Consider the following 24,430-nt stretch of genomic DNA (forward strand, 5'->3'; position numbering starts at 1 on the left):
CTAAAACCGAAGCAGCTCAGGTTTCCTGGCTGGTTGACTGAGGGCCTTTTACACAGCACATTTTAAAGTGAGAGTGAAGCTGGTTTGCCAAGTCTTTGGTAGTGGTCCGGAATTTCTTGTCAGAAAACCTTGCGCAAAAGATCAAATATAGGATATTTTGAATGATGCAGAGAGTTGGCAGAACAATGTGCAGCATTTTCATTGACTTACTCAAAGTAAAACAGTCATGCTGGAAGCAGGTAAGTTACAAAAAAGGTATGGTTTCTGGAGGGGTTTTTTTTTTTTTTTTTTTTTTTTGGCTGCATAGCTATTTGGATATTAATAAGGATTTGGCATGTCAAGGAACTGAAAATATTGTATTCTTAAATTCAAAATGTTGTTTCTTAGAAAGTTATAAGTGCTTCAGTTTAAAAACATGAATACAATAATTTATCCTTTAAGTTATTATCTTAAAAATCTTATCTGGACTTCTATTCACATAATAATATCCCAAAGAGGCAGGCACTTTGTTTAAGTGACATCCACAAAATACATATACAAATTCAGTATTGCGCTGGGTTTGATCCCAAGGTGCACCTGTCACACGGAGGTCCCACTAATATCTGTTTAAGAAACTCTTACAGCCCCGACCCTGCAATTAGATGTAGATACATCCCTGCGCCTGCGCATTGAATTGCAGGTTCAAGACCATAAACAGTAACTTAACATAGGTCATTAGATATAAAAATGTAAAAACCAGGTATATAATCAAATGCTATCACAGCTAACAAGATTTTGTAAACAAACACTGAAAAGGCCAAATTAAATTTGATCTGGCCAAATCCAACTCTGCCTCATCCCCTTCACTGTGACTGTCCAGGCCGTCAGGCAGAAAGGGAGTCTGCCCTCTGCGCCCACCGGCCAAGCAAACAGCCCTACGCACAAACACTGCAGTGGGCTCCAGCCTCCCTTCAGCTAAATTCCCTAGATTTTCAAGGACTGACCTCATTCTAGCTGCAGAACGTTCCTAGGATTATGTCTCCCATGCTAGAGAAACATTTTTTTAACCTCCATGACTAGTTTTTGTTTGGGGTTTGGTTTTTTTTTTTTTTTTGAGCAACACCCTGTGAAGCATGGCTGCTTGATACAGGCTTGGTAGGGATCCCAAGGAGTACGTTGAAGAAACAGAAACCGTTGAGCTGACAGAGGAGAAATTTCTCAGAGCTAACCTTCAGAAGCCCAATTAACAAAGAGCTATCATTCAGCAATATTTCAAATCCAGAATTATAATTTCCAAAGGCATTTTATATGCATTTAGATCCATTTGTAAAAAGCGCTTAGACAACAAACTCTTTTCTCATATACAAAATTCCAAAGCCATTCAACGTATTACCCAATTGTCACAATGTTGGAATACTTTACTCTCTCTTCGATTAACGTAAGCCTTGCAGCTCTCTGCAGAGACTCCTTTCAGCAAAGTTTGAAAGGACAGGCTTCATGGTAAACCCAGAAGGCCAAATCTTCCTGTTTCTCTTGAACCAGTGCAGACAGCAAATTTTGGAGCTGATGCTCCCACTTGAACGCACAAACCCCAGACCTCCTTCACTACATCAAAGGGCTTTCACTTACGTACACTTTTGACCTCAGCTGCTCTACTGTAACCTAAGTCAGTACAATCTCTCTGAGACTTGTGACTTAAGCCCCAGGAAGCTGTTTAAGTCAAACCCCATCATTTAGTGGTACCAAAGAAACAACTGGAAAGCAGTCTGTGGAGCACTGGTGTAAGCAATGCTTCACAGGAGCCTGCAACTACTAATTGCTGCACTTGCACCAGGACTACTTTCTGAGGACTCTTCGCATGCAGTCTCAGGTAGAGGGCATTACAACAATCCAGGACACGGATGACTGTGGGTTGGTCCACATCAGAGTAGGAAAGAATTAGGTGACTAAAAGCATAACATTATTAAAAAACAGGGAAAGAAGGATAAAAAGAGAGAGAGATTTTTATGCTGCTGAATTCTTCACTTGCACTCTTCTTTGGAAGATTCTCCGCAGATAAAACCAAGGCCAGACACGCTCCGTCCTCGGGGCAGGATGTGCGATCTATTGTTTAAAATACGATTTGCTTGGCTAAGCTGAAGTGAGAAGGTTTAGGATGAACTCTTGGTCACCATGTAGTAGGCCTATGGCTTGCAGAAGCAGATGGGCCAAGTTAGGCATGCAGAGAAGGATCCAGGGGACTCTTGGCTACACGGTTTTCCCCAGCAACTGTTTTTTAAACAGAAAATAGATTGTACTTTATCATTCAACTAATACAGCCACTGTACCCAAAGTGAATGAAACAGCTTTGTTCCAGCTCTCATTCATCTCAAAGCCAGACCTCTCGTGGAGCTCTCAAGGGGACAGGGCTGGACACAGTAAGCATGATGCACGTATGTTGCGTGTGGTCCACAAAACGCCTTTCATGACAGCCTGCAGTATAAGCAAATAAAATTTATAGCTTTGAGCACCTATAGTTCATAAGCTGCATCTATTACTTCTGTAATAGAGACTGAAGGTTGTTCCAGCTGACAAGCCAAAAGTGGAAAAAAAGCAAAACAGACAACTTTCCAATGATGTGGACAGGACAGCTGACTCGAAGGAAACTTGGAAACAGACGTCGCCCAAAGATGGGCCAGAACCCATTTCACCTTGGTATAGGTGGAAGCGGGGGGGCACCTCTTTCTTTTCGGCCAGAGCCACCTAAAAGAGAAAGAAAGTTTTTTGTGTTACTCGTCCTGGTTTCTTTTTAAGTAGGACTTCACATCTAAGCCATTAGTTCAGTAACTGGTGAAGATCTACTAATTTTCTTGCCTAGCCATTTTACTAAAAAAAATTAATATCTTTGTAGAGTTTCCAGTTAGTTCATTAAACAACATCAGAATTTCAAACAGTGCAAAAGAAAGTTTTTAACTAACACTACCCCCAAATGTCTGGAAAGCATATGTATTTTAGTCCTTTGTCCCCTTCTCAAAACAGATTGATAGCTCTTGTTAGCCTCGCTATTTTATGCAAACACATTCCTTCTCAGTGCTACTTGCAACACATACAAATTTCAATGAAAGTGGCAAGCTCTAAATACAGTAACATTTCAAAACTATGTTTTTCCCTATATGAAGATTTTCATTGCAAACTCATGAAAAGAAACATAAAAATTGCATGTATTACTTTGCCCTTCTTTGTGGAGTAATACAAGTGGGATAAAAGCTAACAGGGCAAAGTGAAGGGTCAGAGACTAACAGGAATTTCTGCTCCAAACCAAAACCTTGTCATTTGGAAACAGGAGAGAGAGAGAGAAACGTCTGAGTGTATAGATGATTACAGGATAACTATGAGCCACCGATGTCACAGATTGTGAAAGAAGTAAATTGATCCTTGGGTGGTGCATCAGGCAAAATACCACTAATGAAGATAGGAAACATTTATGCTGCTGTAGGAATGGTTGAGACCTGAACTGGCACAGCATGTAACACTGATTGGAAAATACAAAATCAAACTGAAAAGCATACAGAAGCAACTGTGATGATCAGAGAACACATCTTGAAAACAGAGTGTAGTACATCCTGATTTAATCAGCACAGCAAAACAAAAGCTGAGAAGAGGATGTGACTGTTGTCTTAAAAAATATTAGGGGTTTAACACACCAAGGAGGGAGGATAACTAAACTCAAGGATGATGTTGGCACAAGATTAAATGAGTTGTGCATGAATTTAGATGGGAAATGAGGAGGAAGTCCTAGGGGATTTTGTGGTTCTGGCTGCCTGTAGCTGCCTATAATGGCAGCAGTGATGTCTTACAATACATCTTCCAACTTAAAAAACCAAAGAATTCCCCCCTCAAATACAAGTTTAAGAGGGCTTGTTCCTGCGAACCTGCATTAGCTTATTCTGTGTGGTGGGGAAGGGTGACCATGCTGTCAGTCTGAGAAGTTTGGAAACCTCAGCATCCAATCTTTTCCCCATCCATGCTGTTTTTAGGATGATATACTGAAATTCCAACAGCAGAGGTGGAGCAAACTTACCTCTGCTTTCATTTCTTGCTAGTTTACTGGGATAACTTCTGTTCACGGGTACATATGGCTCTGGAGGTGGCAAATCAGATATAGGATGAAAAGAAAATCTGCTTTCCCATTCATCTGAAAAAAATCCCACACAATTTACTCGTTAGTTTTGTGACACAGCTTCAGGAAAGTAAATTAAAATTAACATCATGTTTAATGCATGTTTTATATGGCAAAATGCTTGCATAGCTGAGTATCCTATCGGAAAGTCAGGGAAGAAGATGCTTTAGGTTAGTTTGAGAATGAAAATTATTATGAACTGATCGCTTAGCCAATTTAATGCAAAATCACAGATCAGGAAAACGGCCACAATTCCACTGAAGTAAGTGCTACGTTCCCTTCCATATAAAATAGAACTGCTTTCATAACACACACACACATATATACATGTTACCAGAAATGCATAGTGTCTCCTATTTCAGAGCAGTATTTTGTTCCTGGGTATAGAATTTTCTGATATTCATACTTTGCTGATATACAGAGCTCAGAAGCATTATTGAAAGCACCCTGACCTATAAGTGGTGTTTTTTTCTTTCTTAATTTTTATACAGGAGAAAGAAACTTTGGGACCATTATGATAAAATTTATGATGACAGAGAAACCTGCATGCAATTAGTGTCAAAAAAGGAAAAATACATCAGTTGTTGAAACTATATCTCTTGAGACTAGAGAGGCCCTATTGATATACTTACTGAGTCTATAGGATTCTAAAGAATAAAGCAAGCCGATTGGTTTCTTCATTAAAATAACAGGAAATGTTTACAGAGCTCTGTTCTGCCCTTGAATTTGGAGGCCCAAGGAATAAAGTGCGGGCTATCTTAAACTTTGTCATTTCTTCACTTGGTTGCTTCAGGACTTTGCAATCATAACTTTTTTTGCAATATTTTTATATTCTATTGCATAATGTAATGAACAGCTGAGTAAGTTTTGCCTGGCAGTTGTACATGTAGTTATTTGCTGTTTCTATGTTTACTCCCAACGATTGCAGTTAGAAACCAGTGTGTGAAGGAGCTGCAGGTTCTGAACCCTGCAAATGACTTGTGTAAGAAAAAACGTGTCTGTGACTCACCTGCCTTATCTGATGCATGAAGATGCTTCAAAAGCGTCAATTACAGTTTTATTTTCTGCATGCTTTTTCTAACCTTACAAATTTCAGAAATACAATTTTGGCCTCCCATAATTAGCTGACAGATTTCTCTGTCCTTTGCAAATAGAAAACAATTAAAAAGAAAAGCACAATTAATCTTCAAAACACAGCAATCTCGGACCTCACCTTTTCAATGAACACTAGTAAGAAGAGAGATACTTGACGTTTTCAGCAGCGTTCTGACAATCTCTTCCATTATCTGTTTTTCAGCTTTTGGCTTTTGAGTCATCATCTAACTTGTTCTGACTTCCAAAGAGTCTTAGTGTAGCTAAGGTTTGAATTTGTATTAGAGTCAGAACAGTCCCCTTAAGCCTTATTTCTGTATTGTAGCAAAGCAAAGCACAGTGAATACTTTTCTTGTTTTCAGGCTATTTTTCAAAGGGTCATTCTGGAGACTGTATTGATGACTTTGCAGTTCTGCTCTATGTATGGTGTATTTACTCCGTTCTTACTTGGCAGGGTTAATCGAGACCCAAATGACACCTCTGTTGGTCAGAAATCAAAGATATGCACTAGAAACAAAGCCTCTATCCCAAACCTTTTTTGATGTATTAGGGCCAAAAGCCACTACACAGTCTCTATCAAAGGCGAAAGGATGGCTTACCATCACCTGGATCCTGGAAGCCGTTTCTGACAGCTGATGAAGGCGGTGGTGGTGGTGGCGGCGGCGGCGCTGCCGAGCCTGGCCGGTCAGGGGGAAGCGGCGGTCGTGGTCCACCTCTCTGGTTGTCCAGCCCTGCCCGGGAGGGCAGCTGGGGAGTAGCAGGCAAAGCCCTTGAAGTGCTTCCATTCCTGCTTATGGGAGGAGGTGGTGGGAGGGGGCCTGGAGCAAGACAAGGAGGCAAGGGCATGAATATTTGCACCAGGGGTTATTCTGTCAGTGATAAACCACTGCCTGAGTCCCACAGCCTGCTGCTAACAAACCAGAGAGGGTGGGCTGGCTTGGGACCCTCGGCCCCAAGGGGGAATTGCCCTCAGCACCTACTTTACTGCTCTCCAGGGCTCTTTGGGGAGTTGGTGCTCATTTGAAGAGTAGAGGTCCAGGGAGCAGGGTATATCTAAGCATAAATACACCTCGGTGCCCATATTCCCGTTTCCCTCAGCTACAGAAGCCTCTGTAGAGGTGCTGGTCCTTGAAGCCACTTTTAAACCACTCTAAATTACGTTGGCCAAAACGAGCAGAAGTTACAGCTGGAATTCAGGGTACTGTGGAGGTCCAAACCATAGCCCATTTCCCTTCCATGTCCCAGTGCAAGGCAAAAGGACGTGTAGCAGAAGAGCTCTGCTACCCTCAGAGGCTCTTTGTCCATAGGGGTGGTCCCCTCTGGGCGTCGCAGCCAGGGTCTGCGGTGGCTCACAGGGGAATTCAGCCCAGGAGCGGCAGCGGTAAGCAGCATGGCATCAGCAAGCAGCATGGCATCAGCTTGCTCATTTACAAACATACCTGCTGCATGCCAGGTTTTTCAGTAGTTGGAGCATATCCACCTCCCACTACACTGGAAACAGACCTCACACGTAGACTGGCATTCCCAGTGTCTGCGTATCTGAGGAACTGGCGTGGTGACACCACAGGTCAAATACGAAGGCACAGCCCATGTAACACAGGACCAGGGCTGTCCTGAGGGCATGGGAAGGGCGCTCCTCTGAGAGGAGCTGGTAAATAAAGGCAAGAAAGCTGCTGTGGCCAGGGAGAGAAGTACCTGTGGTTAGGACACGAGGAGACAAAGCAGAGGGTGTGGAGAGCTATGCATGTTCAAAGGTCTTGCTACCTCTGTTTGGCATAGTTGGGCAACTGACAATTATGTTCATTTTTATGAAATGCTTCCTTGTCCTGATGAAATCTAGCTGCAGACATGTGTTTTGGAAGAGAGAGCAGCAGATATTATGTCTCCAGCAACAAGCATTAAAACATGCTTCAAGAAACATGCTGTACTTTGTGGGGTTTTTTTCCTTCCCCCCCCTCTTTTTTAACAAATTACAAAACTTTGCCTTCAGGGAATAGTTTCTAAGACTGAAAAGCATTTAGCAACTTTCAGAATAGTTTTGCTTGCTCTCTCTCTAAACCTACCTAAACCCCATCAGCTATATTGAACGACCGCAGAATACGAGTATTCACATTTCTAATTTATTGCTACAACTTCCTTCTACTTATTAAGCCAGCAGAAAGGTAGTGCAGATTTGCTAAACCATCTGCCTCAGGAAAGAGCCAACCAGCAAAGCACTGGTGGAAGCAGAGACCATCACGGAAGAAGCTCTTGGAAGTGTCTGAATAATTGCAGACACTCTCTGCAACTTTGATCTGTGCTCCCAGTCAAACGCAACAAGATTTCTCTGATTTTTTTACTACAGGCTGCGCTGGCACGTGCCGTCCTTTGGGCTGGCAACCACCTCCACAAAGCACAGTTTCATGGCCAGTATCTTCTCTAGCTGCACGGCTGCTGCAGGTGCTGTGCTACAGGAGATCCAGGCTGGTTCAAGGACCTGGAAAGCACCATGGATGGCTGCCGCCTGCGGGAGCTCCCATGACATTCATCTCTATTGTCCAGGACCAGGTGAGTTTGAGATGATTCCAGATTTTTATTCCAAAGGATGAAACAGAGGTTCCCAGCATTGCCTTCTGTGCAAATGCTTCTCCTTTCTCAATGTTACAGGGCTTGGCTGTTTGTGCCTAAATTCTCTCATCTCCCAAGGGAGAACCATCAGGTATTAAAAGAGCTAAGTTACGATGTGCAATTCTTAAAAGTTATGAACAACAGTTGTCACAGAGGACAAAGTATATTATGAAATAACTCAAAGGAGACAATTCTATTTTTAGTCTCACTTGAAATCTGCATATTGTAAGTAACAACAGCTAATCATGCTGTAACAACTGCCATTATATTTAACAACTGTTGGCTAGGTCTTTTATTAAAATAATTTGTATTTGGCTGTAAGTGTTCATGTCTCCTGGCACGTAGAAGGTAGGATTCTGCAAACTTCCATCTATGAGGATGCCACCATTAACTCACGCTAGTTGACTCAGGAAGGCAAATGCCGTCACGCATCAGAAGCTAGATAAAACAGCTTCTTTGCATCAAAGAACATAATGGACAACCCCCCTGTTTGCAACCCTTTTAATTACAGTAATTATAATGAAAATTGCTGAGATCTGCAAAAGTACACGTGGCAGGCTGGTGATGCACTGTGACTTTCCTTAAGCCACTGCGATGCCCATAAACCCTCATCTCCAACTGCAGAACCCCTCGTGCCTAACCAACCACACCGTCTGTCGCCCGTGCACAGCAGGCGCGTGCGTGGCAGCGGGCCGGTGGGGGACGGTGCTGCCCCACGCCGCATCGTGCTCCTCCAGCACTTCTGTGTGTCGCCCGTGGCGAAAAACTGACATCCCAACCACGACACTCCTCCCTCTGGGTCACAGCAGGTGAAGCAACTGCGAGGCCGTACCATGCAGGACAGCTGAAGATTCTGGGTTGCCCTCCCAGGGGCATGGCCACTGTCAGCGTCACCGTTGGGCAAACGGAAAATCTCCCCTGTCCATAAAGAACTGTCACTTCATCCCACTGCATCCCTCTGATCCGTGCCCGTCACGCTGCCGCCCTCAGCCCCCCCCGGCTCCCTACCTGATCGGCTCGGGGGGTCTCTGACAGGCGGCGGGGGCCTCTCGCTGGGCGGGGGGGGCAGAGGTCCGGAGCGGCCCCCCCCGCCGCCGGCCGCCGAGGAGGAGCCCAGCGAGATGTTCCTCTGGGGCAGCCGCGGCATCTCGTCGCTGCCGCCGGGGACGGGCGGGACGGGGGGCGGCCCCGGCCTGCTGGGGGGCGGCGGGGGCGCCGGGGCGCCGGAGGTGGGCCGGGGGGCGGAGGGCACGGGCGGCTTGCTGTTCTGCGGCGGCGGCGGGGGCAGAGCCGCCTCCCGGACGGCGGGCGGCCTGTGCCCGGCGGGGGGCGGCGGAGGCGGCGGCTTGTCCTCCGCCGGCCGGCCCGGGGTGGGCGGCAGCGGCGGCCGGCCGGCGAAGGGGGGCGCCGCGCTGGGGCCGGGCTGCCGGAGGGATCCCGCCGGCCCCGCGCCCCGACTGCCGGGAAACGGCGGGGGCGAGGGCCCCAGGCTGGGCTGCCGGCTCACGCCCGGCACCGGCGTCGACCTGTTGTGCAGGCTGGAGGCGATGGGCCGGGGGGTGCTGGGCACCGGGGGCGGCACGGCCTCGGGCTTGGAGCCCGCGTCGGGCCTCGGCGGCGGCGGCATGCGGCTCCTCTGCGGCTCGGGAGCGGAGGTCCGCGGCCCCGAGGGCGGCCCCGGGAAGCGCGGCGGGCCGCTCGGCGGAGAGAAGGGCTTGGCGGCTGCGGAGCGGCCTCCGGGCGGCAGGGCGGGCGGGCGGCCTCCCCCAGCATCTGCGGACACAGGAGAGGCATCAGCACCCATCGGGCAGGGGCTTCCCCAGCCGTTCCCAACGGGCCTAACGCGTCCTGAGGCACGGCGAACGCCAAGGGGGCCCTGCCATCAGGGCTGGGCACCCAGAACAGTCAGCAGCAGTTCTGGCAGCATTGGGGAACCGCTCCAGAGTAGGGGCTGACATCCTGATAATGCTTACGAGGGACGGCCTGAGAGGGACCAAAGTGGCCGCGAGGTAGCACAGCTGACGCGGCCCTCGTATAGCAAGCAATAGCGCGGGGAGGGAAGAAATGAAGAACAAGTATTTGAGACCACCCACCTGAAAGCAAAGAAATCTTAGCTTTTAAATGATATTTAACAACAACAGTCCCATAAAAGGTTCTTTTCAGCCCTTTGTAGTAACCGTTATCAAAAGACATACTTGTGCATGTCGGGAAGAAGCCAGCCAGCCTTGCAGTAGAAGCAGCACTGTTCTGGCATGCCAGAACTTTTGTATTAATACAAGTTCCCAGAATAGACCATGACACAATAGAAAATACCAGCTCCAAGAGGCTGGTTTGTACACATCCTGAAAAATTATGTTAGTCTATGAAATATGTAAGGTTCATAAGACCCTACAAGCCCCATTGCCCAGTCCTCCTTCAACAAGCATGAAATCCTACGTCCTTAACCTTACAAGACTCGCTGGCCCCAGATCTCCTTTGCTTCAAGGGGCACGAGGCTTTGAGCAGCTGTTTTGCAGCCAGAAGAGTACAGTGTATGCCCCAGACAAGCCTCCAACTGCAGCGTGCGTACCAGCCAGCTGGGATGCCTCATGCACTCCCTAAGTGGTAAATCATGCTGTTGTGGAGCTGACGCAGATGTACTTTCCACTTGGAAAGTAGATTTTTTTTTTTTTTTTGCCTGGTGCAGAGGGGAGAATTAACCTGGAATCCTTTTACGCTCCCCTCTGGTCCGGCACGCTCCCAGCTACGGCAGGACCTAGTCTGCCTGACTGTACTTTACAGGTAGCAGTTCAACATTGCTGAGATCTTTAGTTTTCATCAATAACTAGAAGAATGGTTGGAAAGAGGAGACTCACTTCTCCCTCATAAAACCTAGTATTAAGAATAAAACAAGATTCAAGCTGAAAATGACATTTCCTAAGAGCCTAAGATATTTGAAGACTTTTTCAATCCCACCAGGTAATTTATTGCAGTACTATGAAGGTTTTAAGCAATGCCATTTACTTTTTCACACGGAAACCGCAAGGTCTTTCTTACCAGCATCTCGACTTGCAGCAGATCTGAGCTTTGGCATTCCTGCTTGAAAAAGGCCTCCAAGGCCAGGTGGTCCACCACCACCAAAGCTGCCGCCACCACCACCACCAAAACTCCCGCCGCTGCCGCCACCACCACCTCCTCCGAAGCCACTGCCGCCACCTCCACCTGGTCCTTTGGGTTCTGTTAGGAAAAAAATCCCCCACATTAGGCAGAGAAGCGAGACTGATCCTGCAAAGTCATCTCTTTTGCTAGAGCAACGCTTGTAGCTGGGGAAAAATGGTCAAGCTTTCAAAACACACAAGTCCTTGTTCAGGTTGGATCATCACAGCTACCATCACTACTATTGCATCATGGAAGAGGTGGTGCAATAAACATAGCCACTGTGTTTTATTAAGCCATCACTCTCCTTTAGCCTGCTCTGGACTGGAAAGCAGAGAAACAGTCGCTATGGAGAATGTGGAACTGAGCACAGATGGGACCTCTGAGAATATTGTTTGTCTTTGTTAGCGTCTTTGTAGTTGCTTCCCGTTTCTTCATACCTTTGCTCTCTTATCCTTCCCCTCCACTTCTCCATAAGCAAACAGAGACAGGGCAATCTCACGGGAAATGAGGAACGAAGGAGGAAGACAGAGGTGTCCTCCCTCTTGGAGGCATCTCTGGTGATCACTTCTGGGAATGCACAGAACTCTGTCACTATTGATGATATTGCAACAAATCTACTTATGTAAACAAAGCCTAGTGGGGAAAGAGATTTCATTTCTGATTACTTTCCTGGAGGTCCAGAAACGCAGTGACAGGATCGCTAGCTGCTAATTTTGCCAAGAGGCAGGATTTATTTTATCATTTTTTATTTACATTATCATATATTTACCCCCTTCCTCTCCAGTGTTAATATTTCTGCTGTGACAACACCAAGATACTAAAAGTAAAATGAAAATGTTTCCACAACTACAAAGGGGAAGAGCCCTATTCAGAGCAGCACTGCACAATGAGCAGGCCCACAGGTTGGGGTATCTGTGGAGATCAGCTCTCAGATGACAGTCTACATGGCTGAGGATCAATTGCTTAATTTCTTGGCATCTCGATTTCCACAGCTTTGGGTGGGTAAAAATTTCACTGACTATAAAGTAATTAAAACCTTTGGATGAAAAGCACTTCTAATAATCCCACCCAGAAAAAAAAGGAGGAAGAATGTGTTCATGGGGGAATGTTTCACATCATCCTTCTCTTTTCTTAACCACGTTAGCCCAGTTCAGCTCTGACTCACATAGGGTGTGAACCTCTGGAGAAATGCTACTACTAGGGTTTAGTCTTTCATCACGATCTGTTAATTCATGTAAACAAAATAATAGGCCACATCATTTTAATCTTAACTGTTTACCCCTCCTTTAATCCACTTAATACTTTTCTCCAGCTCATTACAATAGCTAGAACATGTAACTTTGCTTTCAGAGATAATACTCAAGTGTGTAAAAACTAAGTATCTGGCAGAGTGCAGGACTATCTATTTTTTTTGTTTGTTCTCATTTGGTCACACTCCTTTGGGCATTTCCTTCTTTCCTCATCGTCTTCCTATCACAGTCCAGTCTTTAATTGCACAGCCAGACCTGGACTGAGTTGTATCACATTTGCTAATCAGTCTGTAGAAGTGTCTTCTCTCCCTAGGCAACAGACGTTGTTCCTCTGACGTAGCAGGCCCTCGTTCCTCGCTCTTCTCCTGTTTCTGTTCTGTCTTCCCAATACTTTTGCTACCTGAGCTTTTCCAGCATCCTCTCAGCACCTGCCGAGATGTACAGTGAGAGACGGCAGCAGCGCAGCTGGATAGAGACCTTGTCTCCATTCCCGTGAATGGAGCTGCTGCCTTGGGCCAGAGCAGCACCAGGCAGGCTGAGCAACAAGGCTCAGCCAAAAAGATAACACCCCTGAGTCACTGCACGAGCAGCAAAACTGTGTGCAGCAGGGTGACACCTGGCTGGGGCTCCTGGCTCTGGTTTTGCTTTAAGTGGTACTGGGGCCATTAACAAGCCAATGGTGCCTTTATTTTTATACTGTTTGTGCAGAAGTAGAGTCTGAAATTCCACTTTATTCTCTGTGCTCTCCCCAGTCCTGACAGGGGTTTGTTTGCCTGATCTGCTGTAGCTCCTCAGCACAGCTCCTAGTAGGCTTTACATAGTTTTCTGATTTAAACAAATGAGAAAATGAACTGCTTTGTACGAGTAAGCAAACAAATTAACACTCCCATTTCATAAGCAGAACTTAATTTCTCAGCTGACTTAATCCACAATGAAGAGAATTTATATATGCCAAGTTTTGGCATTTTATTTTACCTACTTATTTCATGGCAGTTCATCTGATGATATATAAAATAATTTTCTGCATTCAGGCATTTGTGTACACAAAAACTCCCAACATGCAGAGCCATACTTACTGTCCAGAATTGGAGCACTTCTGTCATTAGTAACAGTCTTCTTTAGCTTTTTTCCTTTGGTAATATCAGATAATAGAGCATTTCGCCCTGCTTGTTCTGACCTGCTTAGGGAGGGCTTTTCAGTGTTTGCCTGCAAGATAAAATTAAAAATGAGGAAACAAAATAAAGCATGACTTCTAGCTACAAAGTTCTGCTCAAATAGGGTAGTTACCTGAGACCTCAATTTCTGTTTTAACAGCGCTAGACTGGGTAGTGTGCCATGGCTCATTTTGTGAACGATGTTATAGGTAGCTGCCCTTGTTACTGACACGAGGCCCCAAACGCTGCTGCTATTCTAACCCACACTATTCATGGGAAACAGAACAATTTTATGTGAATTCATATTTTTTTGAGCCCAAGATTCAGAGTCTCTGATTTTTTAAAGCCAAGGCACATTTGTAGCAGATTACCATTTTGGAGACTGAAGAAGAACCGACTACACACAGAATTTGATTACACAAAAGGTGGACATTCTTGAAAGTTGTAGTGAAAACTCCTAATATACAAATTCTGGATAAATCAGAAGAAACATGGAGTTTTATCTACTACTTTAGTTTCAATAAAAATACTTTAAAATGGAAACCACTAGTTCAACAATGTAGACCTCTTCGAATAGATCCAATGAAACCTTTGGATGCATGAGGTTTGTCTCGGCGGTTGTCTCTTTTCAGTTTATGTTTTGGTGACACAGTTTTTCAAGGAAGAGCCAAACCCCCCCCCCCCCCAAATGACAACATACACATATGCAGACACACACATGCATGTATATATGGTTATTTTTTCTAGGAAATGGTGGTTCCTGAAAAGCTTTCTAACTTATCAGATCAGCGTTATGGAAATTTCCTGAAAGGCGGTGAGAGTTGCCATGGAGGGACCAAGCACACGATCTGCATCTTGCTTGCGGTGGAAAATGAGGGAAGGACTCTTCAGCAGCACAGCCCAACCTATCTGTGTAACCAGCGAGGGTTTTATGATGAAAATATCTGAGTACTGTACAACAGCATTTCAAGAAGCCTTTTCTCTCTTGTCAGTGAGGTGACTGACTGCTGGAGGACAAACACAGCACAAGCTCTATTCCAGCTTAGGCGGACTTACGTCAGGTCCGACGTAGTCTCACAGTGGACCCTGTGCTCTGACACCACAGGCTGGCTGAGGGAGCCATGCTGGCTATGAACTATCCTTACCGAATCTAAACAATAGGATTGATTTTTTCCAGCTTGGGTCATGTAAGTACTAGAGTAGAACAAGGGAGAAGGCGGGAGTACGTGACTGGAGAAAGGCAAGGGGAGAGCAAGACTTCAATCCCCGTGACATAGACAAGCTGTGGAGGAGCTGTGCCTCTCCACCCAGGACCCCTACACCAGATCAAACCACCAGTGTGGGAGGAAGATGGGCATGGCGAGTCAATGTGGTAGTGACATCCAGATGGGCCCTGGAAAGGAGTGGAAGTGATGGTTCCTCTTGTAGGATTAATCATCAACTGTAAACAAAACGTCAGAAAGCTTTTCCCAAATATCCTGCATACCCTCGTCCGGACCTCAGTGCCTCTGGACGTCCTGTTCAATATGACAAGCAGTGACAGAGGACAGTGTGTATGGTACATTTGCCTCCTGTAAAACTTACCAAGGCCAGTGTTGGAGGCGGAGGGGGAGCTGGAGGAGGAGGCACGGGCATGGTGGAAGGCTGAGCTCCGTCTGGTCTTGCTAAGAAACCTGCACAGCAAAACACAAACAACACACAAGGCCCAGAGATTAATAAATCTTAAATAAATTTCTAGTCAGCTAAAAAACATCCTTGCAGCTAACAGGTTTATCTGCTACATTTTATAAGTCTAAATAATCTGTAAAAATCACTTTATGTTTCACTGTATGGAAACCAGCTGCATCCTTAAACAGGGGCTCCCTACATGATCCCCGCTGCCATACACACTCACAGACATACATAACCGGTTTTGCACACATACACAACCCATACAGTGCTATGGCAATGCCCAAAAATGCAGTAACAAAATTGAACTCTCTTTAATCCAACAATCTTGCTCCTGTGGAAGTACTTCAGGATAATCCCACAGCTATAGCATCAAACTGTACTTCAAGAACACATCATCTCTTTAAGATCATACTCAGATGCTGACCCTTTAAAGCCCTTAAATTGCTGGAAGATCACACACACAATTACAGGTAGGGTGGAACAGCAGAGCTCTAGGAAAGACTCATGCTTCTCCTTTTCTCCCTGCTTGCTCTGAAGATGCCAAGCTCCATCGTCACCTCTGAATGCATCTCCCTCCTCCTCAGGAGCAGCAAATGCAGTGTCACGTTCTGTCCGCTCTCCCGGAGGAAGACGAGAGGCCACCTGGCCTCTCAGCCACCAGCTGCTGCAGAGGGAAAAGCCTGGCTGCCAAAGCTCAGCCTTCCCCGAGCTTCCCTGCTGGAGAGCAGGTTCCCACTTTTCCCCACCACAAGGCAAACTTTCAACCTATGGCAATCCCAGGAGGGTCGCACCTGAGATGTAGAACTTCATTGCAATGAAAATAGTCACAAGGGCTTTTTGTGGCATTTTGGCATACTGCTTGTCAGAACTGTGCCTATCGGAGGCTCCGGGGCTTTTCTAATGGTGCTGCGGCTTTTGAGCATGTTATTGCTGTTGCCCATTCACCTGAGCCAATTTTATAATCGGCGATTTGCCACCATATGTATAATGTTTGCACAAAACAGGTAAACACAGTGGAATAAGAGTTATTCTCCAGACAGCCCCAGGCTAACTGCTGAGGTCCCAGGGCAGTTATTTTCCAAGAATACGCAACTCTTACCTTCTAAAGTCACTTAAAACCAAGGAGAACTGTAATAGAACAGTATCTGCCAGAGCAGTTTTGTGGTAGGTACAGTACCCTTCACAGTTTAAATGAGCATTAGGAAAATGTTCTGAATGGAACAAAATGGCATTTGCAGTAAGGGTTTGAGATGAGTCACCACCTACAAAGTCTGTAATGGCTCTGAGATGATCCATGATATGTGAGAAAAAAAATGGTTAGAAGCACAGATTTATCTCGTCAGATGCTCATGCTTCAAAAGAATTAGAATACAGCCGTAAAGCCCCCCCCCCCCAACCAAATTGCTGAGCTACCTTCCTCAGAAGAAAGCTTTCCTGAAATAAGACTTTAATGGATTTTGTCTAAGATCTTTAGGGAGGAAAGGGCTTGGAAAGGAGTCAGACGCATCACCCCTTGCTCTGACTGACTGTCGAGAAAAAAACATGGGAGTTCAAAGAGGCGCGAGGCACTGCCACTGTTTCTAGTATTTGCAGGTTTTCTGCTCCCGTACTGCAGAAACTGTTTCTCTTTCCGGTTACTGCAAAAGAGCAAGCGGAGCAGAGGGGAAGCTGGCAGACGGACAGACCGACTGACAAAGAGGAAACTGTGCGAAGCCAAACCTACGCAGTGCTGGGCAAACACACGGGTTGGCAAAGTCCTGCAAACGGACCAGCACGCTCTCATCAGTCCTCTGGTGCGTTACCGCGCATCTTACGGCAGCTCTGCAGGAGCGCCAGCTTCACATTCAGAGCATCTGCTTGACTTCGGTTATATTCCCCTCCTCCGTATTTCTAGCTCTCAGTCGTTACATAAAACTCTGCGCAAAGCCCTATCCTTTCCTGATCTGCGTATCCTAAATGCAATATCTGAAATCTGAAGCCTATTAAAAGCACCAAGACTAATGCTGCTTTGTTCTTCAGCTTCCTGTTTAAAAAAATAGTCAACAGGAAAATTATTTCTTACTGCAGACCACAACCATCCTGTTTCTTAACACAGTCTTTTCACAGCTGCAGTTGTCTCTAGCGTTAACTGTGCCATTAGACTATTTCACCAAGCTTTTAACTCCTTCAACTGATTAAAAAAATTCTGCTCTCTGCACTGCATTGATAAGAGGCCAAAGCAGTACGGATAATGTGCCGTGAGTCTCCTCAGCACTCCATGCGCCACGGGAAAGTTTCTGGAGCAGGCAGAATAAAGTTTGGTTAGATATCAGACTTTTAAATTAATTCCTTAAGGCAGCTCAGACCTGAATGCAGCAAGTGAGCCAGCTGGTCTATGAAGCGCATTCTCTAAAAAGCGGTATTTTTGCAAATGCCATAACTTGTCTACCTCCCTGTCAGTTAAGCGCTTGCTCTCTGCATGCTTGTGCTGGTCTGTTCTACTTTTTTTCCGTTTAACTGGGTTGTTAAACCAGGGAAGCAAAGTAACGCTCAAAGCCTGAGTTCTCTAAGGGGAAGCCACTACCCACAGACACATCCAGCCTCTCCAAAATGCTCCCTGCACACACTATTTGCAAGGAGGCAAGGGGGAGAAAGGCACTGGGTGCCCCCTCTTTGCCTACCCCATCTTCCAGAGGGATGACACCCTCTGATGTACCTGTAGTCACTAGCTGCACGCTAGCTAGTGCCTCTTTTGGTACTGAAGGGCTTTCCCAACAGGACAGGAGTGGAAACGGGGTACACAGCTGCACACTGGTGAGCTTAGCATTTCCCCTACTGCTCAACAAGCCCTGCGGCCCCTGGGCAGGTACTGGGGGGGGCTGGAAAATGGCATTTTAGAGGCACAGGACAAGCTTCTGTAATAGGCCAAACTCAGGCAAAACTGGCTCGAAGTTTAATGCAAGCATCCTGCAGAGTTGTTTACTCATGATGTTCTAGAGCACACACTTCCCTTAGGAGCCATCAGAAAAGAGATCATATGGTGTGACTCAGAAACCTGCGTGCCCACACACAGAAGTATAACGCGTACACTTAAAGAGCCAGTAAAACACCCCAGTTAGTCAAATTTTAGCTTAAAACGTAAGTTACGACACTGCTTCACTCTTACTTTTGTCACTTTCTGACTCTGCTCCTGAGAACGCAAATTTCAGAAACTCAAGCTGAAACTTTGCAGCAAGAAACAGCACCTCTGTCTTTGAAGCTCTAACACACCCTTACTATTCGGTTGTTAGATTTTACACAATCTATTTCTTTGATTTCTTGTAAGCCAGAAAGATGTCATGCTCTGGATTTTTAAATTTGGTCCCTATAAGCCTGTAGGAAGTATAATAATGTAGCGAAGGGGTGCAGTGACCCGGGGGCTTGCCCACACAGCGCAGCGCTGGGCTGGCCCTTGGGATGACCAGCACCTCTTGGGCTACAGAAGCAAAGCAGCTGAGTCAGCACAATGCCAAATGTGAATTCGGCAGCTGCTTTGTTCATCACTAATTTGCAGGATCGCTGTTTTGCGCAGAGCGTAGAGATGTCCGAAGATGTTAAGCGTAACTCTGCAGTTAGAGGAAAGCTTTGGTTACTGTCCTACGCTTCGGCAATGGGCTCAGATCATTGTTTGCTCTTGGTCAGTGGGAAAGGGCTGGATTTAAGAAATGGACATGACGTTCATTTGCTAACAGTTGGCACTATAAAATACCTGAAACAGTCACCGATCGACCCAATAACAACTTTTACCTACCAAATCTGTTAACGGGTAGGCAGTAGTGTAAGTTAGCACAGCTTTTAAGAAGTGACATGGAATGTCATATCTCGATGAGCATTGGTGGTGCAGCAGAAAGGATTACGGTAACTAACCCACACACGTACAACCGCAGCATCGGCCCCTGAGCCCCAAACACAAAGGTCTGTATTGTCAGCAAGAGAGAAGGATTTCCACAGCTGGCAGCAGCAGCTACTCTCCCGCTGCGACGCAGGCGCCAGCAGCGCCGTGCACACCACCGCTTCCTCCGGAGGTCCAGCCCCGATTGGGGCTGCCATCACTACGAGCCGGCACCCTGCCGTGGTCCTCACGCTTGCTCTGCACTGCCTCAGCTGCACCCCGGGTGCCAGGGCAGCCTCCCTGCAGACCATGGGCAACCTTCTCGAGAGGGGCGTGCGCGCAGCCTGCATCTGCTGCCTTCTAAGAAAAGCCGCCCCAGCCGTTAGCAACGAGATGCCCACCTAATCCCAGGTAAATCAGACTATCACATAAGGAAGCTCTAATTTCTGTAAGCTACCAGGCACAGCCGGCAGTCACTGTAAGAAATGGTATTAAAATATTATGATATGCAACACATTGTGAGAAAAAGTAATTTCATTCAAAACCCGAAGTACAGGAGACAATATATGATGCAGTCTGCAAAGAGCCCCTCACTCCACGACATAATCCATAAAGAGCAATAAGCAAAAGTGGCACTAAACTGAACTCAGTGAAACACAAATTCTGGGCATTTCAGATTTAATTTGGTACTTCAGAAATCATTTTGGGAGCATTACAAACACTGAAAAGAAATGTGACGTTTAATGTGGGATGGAGAGTGCGAAGAACTGGCCTGCAAGTGCACTGTTTGCATCTAGTCAGCCATTTTGAGCTGCTTGGAGGCGCCTCCTCTTAAACATATTGAGTCAGAGGCAGACAGCTCACTGCGGTTAATCATTTCCTGCATGATTAATTTCCAAGCAAAAAAGAGGAAGGAACAAACAACGGTAGAAATAAAATAGAAGTGATAGAACTCAAGGGGGGAAAAAAAACCCCCCAAATTCGCCAATTAAAATGCTGATGGCACTCTGTGCAAAAGGACCTAACTTCCAAACTGATATAGATTTGGGTTTTTCAAGATGCATTGCTTCCTGCTAAGGAAAGAAAGGAAAATTTTAGGAAATTGGGCTAGGTTACCAAGTACTTTAGTAAGGTAGCTCTCAAAACAAAAAGGGCAACTAACTATAAACACAGTCCAAAATATTTGGAAAATCATTTAAATCGGTTTCATACAAACCACAATATTTTTTCATGAACCATTTTTTTTAACAGAGTACAGAACTATTAAACCGTTTTGATAAAAAAATGTTACCATGTTTTCTTATGAAATTTGTTCCCCCTGCTCCTGCTTTCCTTGGTGGCCCCGAGTCATTAGTGACTCTATGTCCCACAGTCCACCACGCTATATTCCAAAGGGGCTGCTGGCATTAAGAGAGTCAGGAGCGGGAGCGCGGCAAGGTACGAATGAGAGCTTTAGAGGATGCTGAAGACACTCTTCCCGTGCAACGCCATGCCAGTAAATCCCATCTGAAAAAATCAGATATTTTTCTTCTTCTCTTTTTATTAAAGATTCTAAAAACACAGAAAATTATAAATAAATATGTAGATAGACGGCTTTAAACCCCTAAAGAATTCATCAAGGACACCAAACCAAACCTAGTGCAATGTGAAGCTGAATATACTGAAGAGGAATTCCCCTACAGGGTGAAGAAAGAATTTTTAGGAGACTCTCTGGCCCCAGTCACTCACACAGCAGGGGAAAGCCTCTGACAGATGCTAAAGTAACCCAATACAAGATCTACCCAAGACACCACAGGACTGCTGTATAACCACTCAGTGCTCCTCCTAACTAGGACAAACCTTCCGAAGCCCAGGAGTTCAGGAGGAAAAGGGCGTTTAAAACATTACTCAGTATTTTTGGGTCTTTTAACATCAGTGACTGGTCTTTTAAGGATGGCTGAAACGACGCTCCTTTTGGTGCGGGGATTACAAGACTGTGTGGCCTGAGAAAGGACATCACAAGGGTGTGAGAATGCAAATTGTCCTGTCCAGAGGAAGCTGTGGTAGCAAAAGGAGGCACTAACATTTTACCCTTAAAACCACTTGCAGAGAAGCAGACAGCCGAAAGAGACACCAACAGAGGAGAAGTTACTCTGGATGCATGAGACCCAGGGAAATTCTGGGGAGCTGCTGCTGCCAGAGAGAGGAAGCCAACTTTATTTGGGACTTTTTGCATTTCAAAGAAACTCTCCACAGTACCTGAAATGAGTGGTATGACTTTCCACCCAGACTGATAAATGCTACCCCCTACACAAAACGCCAGGGCAGAGAAAGTGGCCGGTACCAGTGATGACGGAGAGCTGCTGCCCGGATCTCGAGTCAGAGCTTCCTTTCTCTTTCCATGAACGGCTGGGCTGATGGATGATAGGCTTCATTCACAGGCACACACGTAAAGTGGATGAGGTCTCTGTGGCCCCAAAATAGGACTTAGCCCCAACCTGAATGACACACAGGAGCTGGCAATAACAGGAAGATCTGCCACGGGGAACTGCATCTGTACAAACTTGGCAGCTAACAACTGTCGGGGGTGCAACGCCCTCCTGCTGTGGTCAGGGGCCAAAAAGGAAAGAAGAGGAAAGCAAGAGCCTGGAGGTCTCTGGCAGGAGTGCACGGGGCAGTTCTTGAGGGAAGAAACACATGTCCAGACAGTATCACAGCAAACATTTTTTTTCAGCCCTACATAGGCCGCAGAGAGATGGTATTTTTTTGTTCTGTTTTGGTTTAGACATACCCTTTTCAATGAATTGCAGAGTTTTAATCTTTTACAGCGTAACTGAGCTACGTGAAAGGTGAAGGTGCTGGGGGACTAGTGAGGAGCAGCAAGATAAATAATCACAATAGCAAACCCCGCGGCAGGGGGGTTGGAACTAGATGATCCTTAAGGTCCCTTCCAACACAAACCATTCTATGATTCTATGATAAAGCACAACACTAGTTAGAAAAGAAAAAAAAAAAAGGATGCCACGAGGTGCTTTCACACCTCTGTGTGTGTTATCCCAGGCACCCACGCCCTGCCAACCCTCTGGCATCTCCATCTTCCTCCAGCCCCCACGCTCACCTTCCTCATCGCCGAGCACCCAGCCAAGCGCAGTGACCCTGCAGGCAGCACTGACCGCAGCTCATACTGGGCAATTCCCTGGAGTCTTAAAACCCCCTAAACACTTTCAATCTACTTCTTACCGTCACAGGAAAACAGTAACAAAGCAGGTTACTGTGGGTGTCAGTGACAAGTGAACTATCAGACCACTGAGCCAACACAGGACTGCAGGGTGCCAAGAGCAGTAACAGCCAGATGCACTCATGGTCCACAGCAAGTTGCATCCAGCAAACCTCATCTGTCAAAGGCAACCAGGAATTACATGGCAAAAATCCATCAGTGCTGCATCCATGGAAAATTACAGCTAAGAAATAGGCCACTATGGTGTCAGAATGTTGTTTTAATCCAAGTATTTTCAAAAGTTTTTTTCCTTTTCAGTGACATATTTTTCAAGATATGCAGAAGATCATAGGCAATGGCTAGCTTTGGAGGACTGTCCCCAGTCACCAGTATAGTCACTGTTTGGAGGAAGCAGCAAAGTTTTTGGTCAGTTTAAGTGATTGGATGTTGACTTGAAAAAAGCTGATAATGTAAGAGCAAATACACTACAGCAGAAAGTACCTCTGTGACTCACTGAAACCAGAAATTGCTTCCATCCAATCCATGCTCCTATAATTTCCCTCAGCCAGTGCTTTCAGAGGAGATGTAGTGAAATATTCCTGTCTGCTCAGGCTCTGAGAGTCAGCTCACACCCCCCGCCACAGCGACCCTGCCCCGGGGAGCAGGACCTCAGCCCTGCAAATGGCCCCTGGAGCAAAGCCCCTGCACCGGACACCAAGGGAGGGGGGCTCATTGGTGTTTTAAAACAAGCACGCGTGTGTCATTCCTCAGCAGGAGGTTGGGGCCGAGTGCAGCAGAGAAATCTACAGTTCCTGGGCTGTATCCCAGCCCTTAGGACAGGAGGACACAACTTGAGACATTGCAACCTCCTACGACTCCCTCCCCACCCCTGCCACCCTGCCAAAAAAACGGAAAGTCCTTCCCCCAACGTCTCCACAAAGAAAAGCCCTACAGCAAACAGCTTCACCCTCCCTCCCAGGCAGGAGCAATGGTTAAGGACCAAACTGTTTGTGCCTGAGCTCTTGCTTCAGCTGTCCAGAGCACAGCTGCCCCAATACTCAATCACCTACTGCCCAGGCAGCCCTGAGCCAACCCCAATGTTTGAAACGACGCACGAGGCTGTTATCCCAGGCACGCCGCCCAACGCAGCCGACGACGGATTCACGCAGGCTGGAAGCGACCTCAGTGTGCAGCCCTAAAGAAAGGGACCCTTGTTACAGTGCTCTGGAGAGGCTGTAGGGACAACCTCTCCACGTAGGGACAACATACCCAAGGAGCAAGGACCTGATGCCTCTCTCCATCTTATTCCCTCATCTGTTCCTCCTTGCGAATATTTTGTGTTCACAAAATACTGTTCCTAATACATAGCCCAAGAGCTTCTCTTTGATGGGGCTGCTTTTTCCAGTGTCTCATGACTGCAGAGGTGATCACTCAGTGTCATGTGGCTGCTCAGCAGCATGCACTTCGGTGCATAGCTTTCTCCCCACAACTTTAGCTGTCTTAAGCTCTAGGAGCTGTTGGTAGGGTGAACAGGCTAGTTCAGAAATTAAGGATTTCTGAATATTGCCTCCAGCTTACTCAGTCCTAAATTGGAAAGAAAAAAAAAAAAGTATTGCATTAAGTTGGAGAAAGTCCTGCAGAGCAGGGCTTTTCCCACCGGCTTATCCTCACAAGGCAGCACCGTTCAGCTCTGCAACGGGATGGGGCCATGGATGCTACGGGTCTGACCACTTGTTTGTTTTCTGCAGCATGAAAGCAATTCTGCCATTTGAATCAAATTGATAGAAGTCTGGAGGATTTTTTTTCCCTTCTCTCCACTGTTTTATGGCATAACAGGCCAAAAAGTATCAGGGATTAGTCTGAATGGGTGGTTTGTTTGTTTTGGGTTTTTTTTTTTTTTTTTGACACTTGAGCTCTTGCAGCTCAGCGTGGAAAGAAGTCATAGGAACCAAGTTTGGTGAGCAAGCCCTGGGATTTTGCCAGACTCCTGGTGACCATGGTTGCCCACCAGCATGTCGTGGGTCCCCTTCTCAGCAGGGATTATAAGGAGAGGGGCTTCTCTGCTCTGCAAACCCGAGGCTGGGATGAAAAGAGCCTGTTTGGAGTCACAGGGTACATCACAGGAGCTCTGGGACACCCCACACCACATCCTCTCCATGCCCAGGGCACTAAATTAGTAACACTGTGACCTGTGTAACTCCATTGCTGAAGCTGTCTTCACTCACCTTTCTCTTCTGACCAGCAAGACGACACAAAGCCGCAGTAGAATGCATTTTCCTATAGTGAAGGCACACACAGAAGGATCGAGGGTCTCACACACGGTCAGATTATTTT

General features: G+C 46.3%; 1 protein-coding gene across 4 annotated transcripts in view; it reads right to left on the reverse strand.

The window, feature by feature from the left end:
• Positions 1-1,265: 1,265 nt before the first annotated feature.
• WIPF1 (WAS/WASL interacting protein family member 1) overlaps positions 1,266-24,430 on the reverse strand; it is a 53,263-nt gene continuing 30,098 nt past the window's right edge. For 3 of the 4 annotated variants that reach the window (XM_054829763.1, XM_054829764.1, XM_054829765.1), the window contains 7 exons: positions 14,964-15,052; positions 13,302-13,431; positions 10,874-11,053; positions 8,846-9,610; positions 5,830-6,048; positions 4,040-4,153; positions 1,266-2,721 (listed from right to left, as the gene is read on the reverse strand). In XM_054829763.1, the coding sequence (XP_054685738.1) occupies positions 2,666-2,721; positions 4,040-4,153; positions 5,830-6,048; positions 8,846-9,610; positions 10,874-11,053; positions 13,302-13,431; positions 14,964-15,052 (1,553 nt within the window). In that variant the 3' untranslated portion in view covers positions 1,266-2,665. The remainder of the gene's footprint in view (positions 2,722-4,039; positions 4,154-5,829; positions 6,049-8,845; positions 9,611-10,873; positions 11,054-13,301; positions 13,432-14,963; positions 15,053-24,430) is intronic. The other variant, XR_008577613.1, reaches the window with a different exon arrangement.

This window comes from Grus americana, chromosome 6, assembly GCF_028858705.1.
Source record: "Grus americana isolate bGruAme1 chromosome 6, bGruAme1.mat, whole genome shotgun sequence".
Lineage (NCBI taxonomy): Eukaryota > Metazoa > Chordata > Aves > Gruiformes > Gruidae > Grus > Grus americana.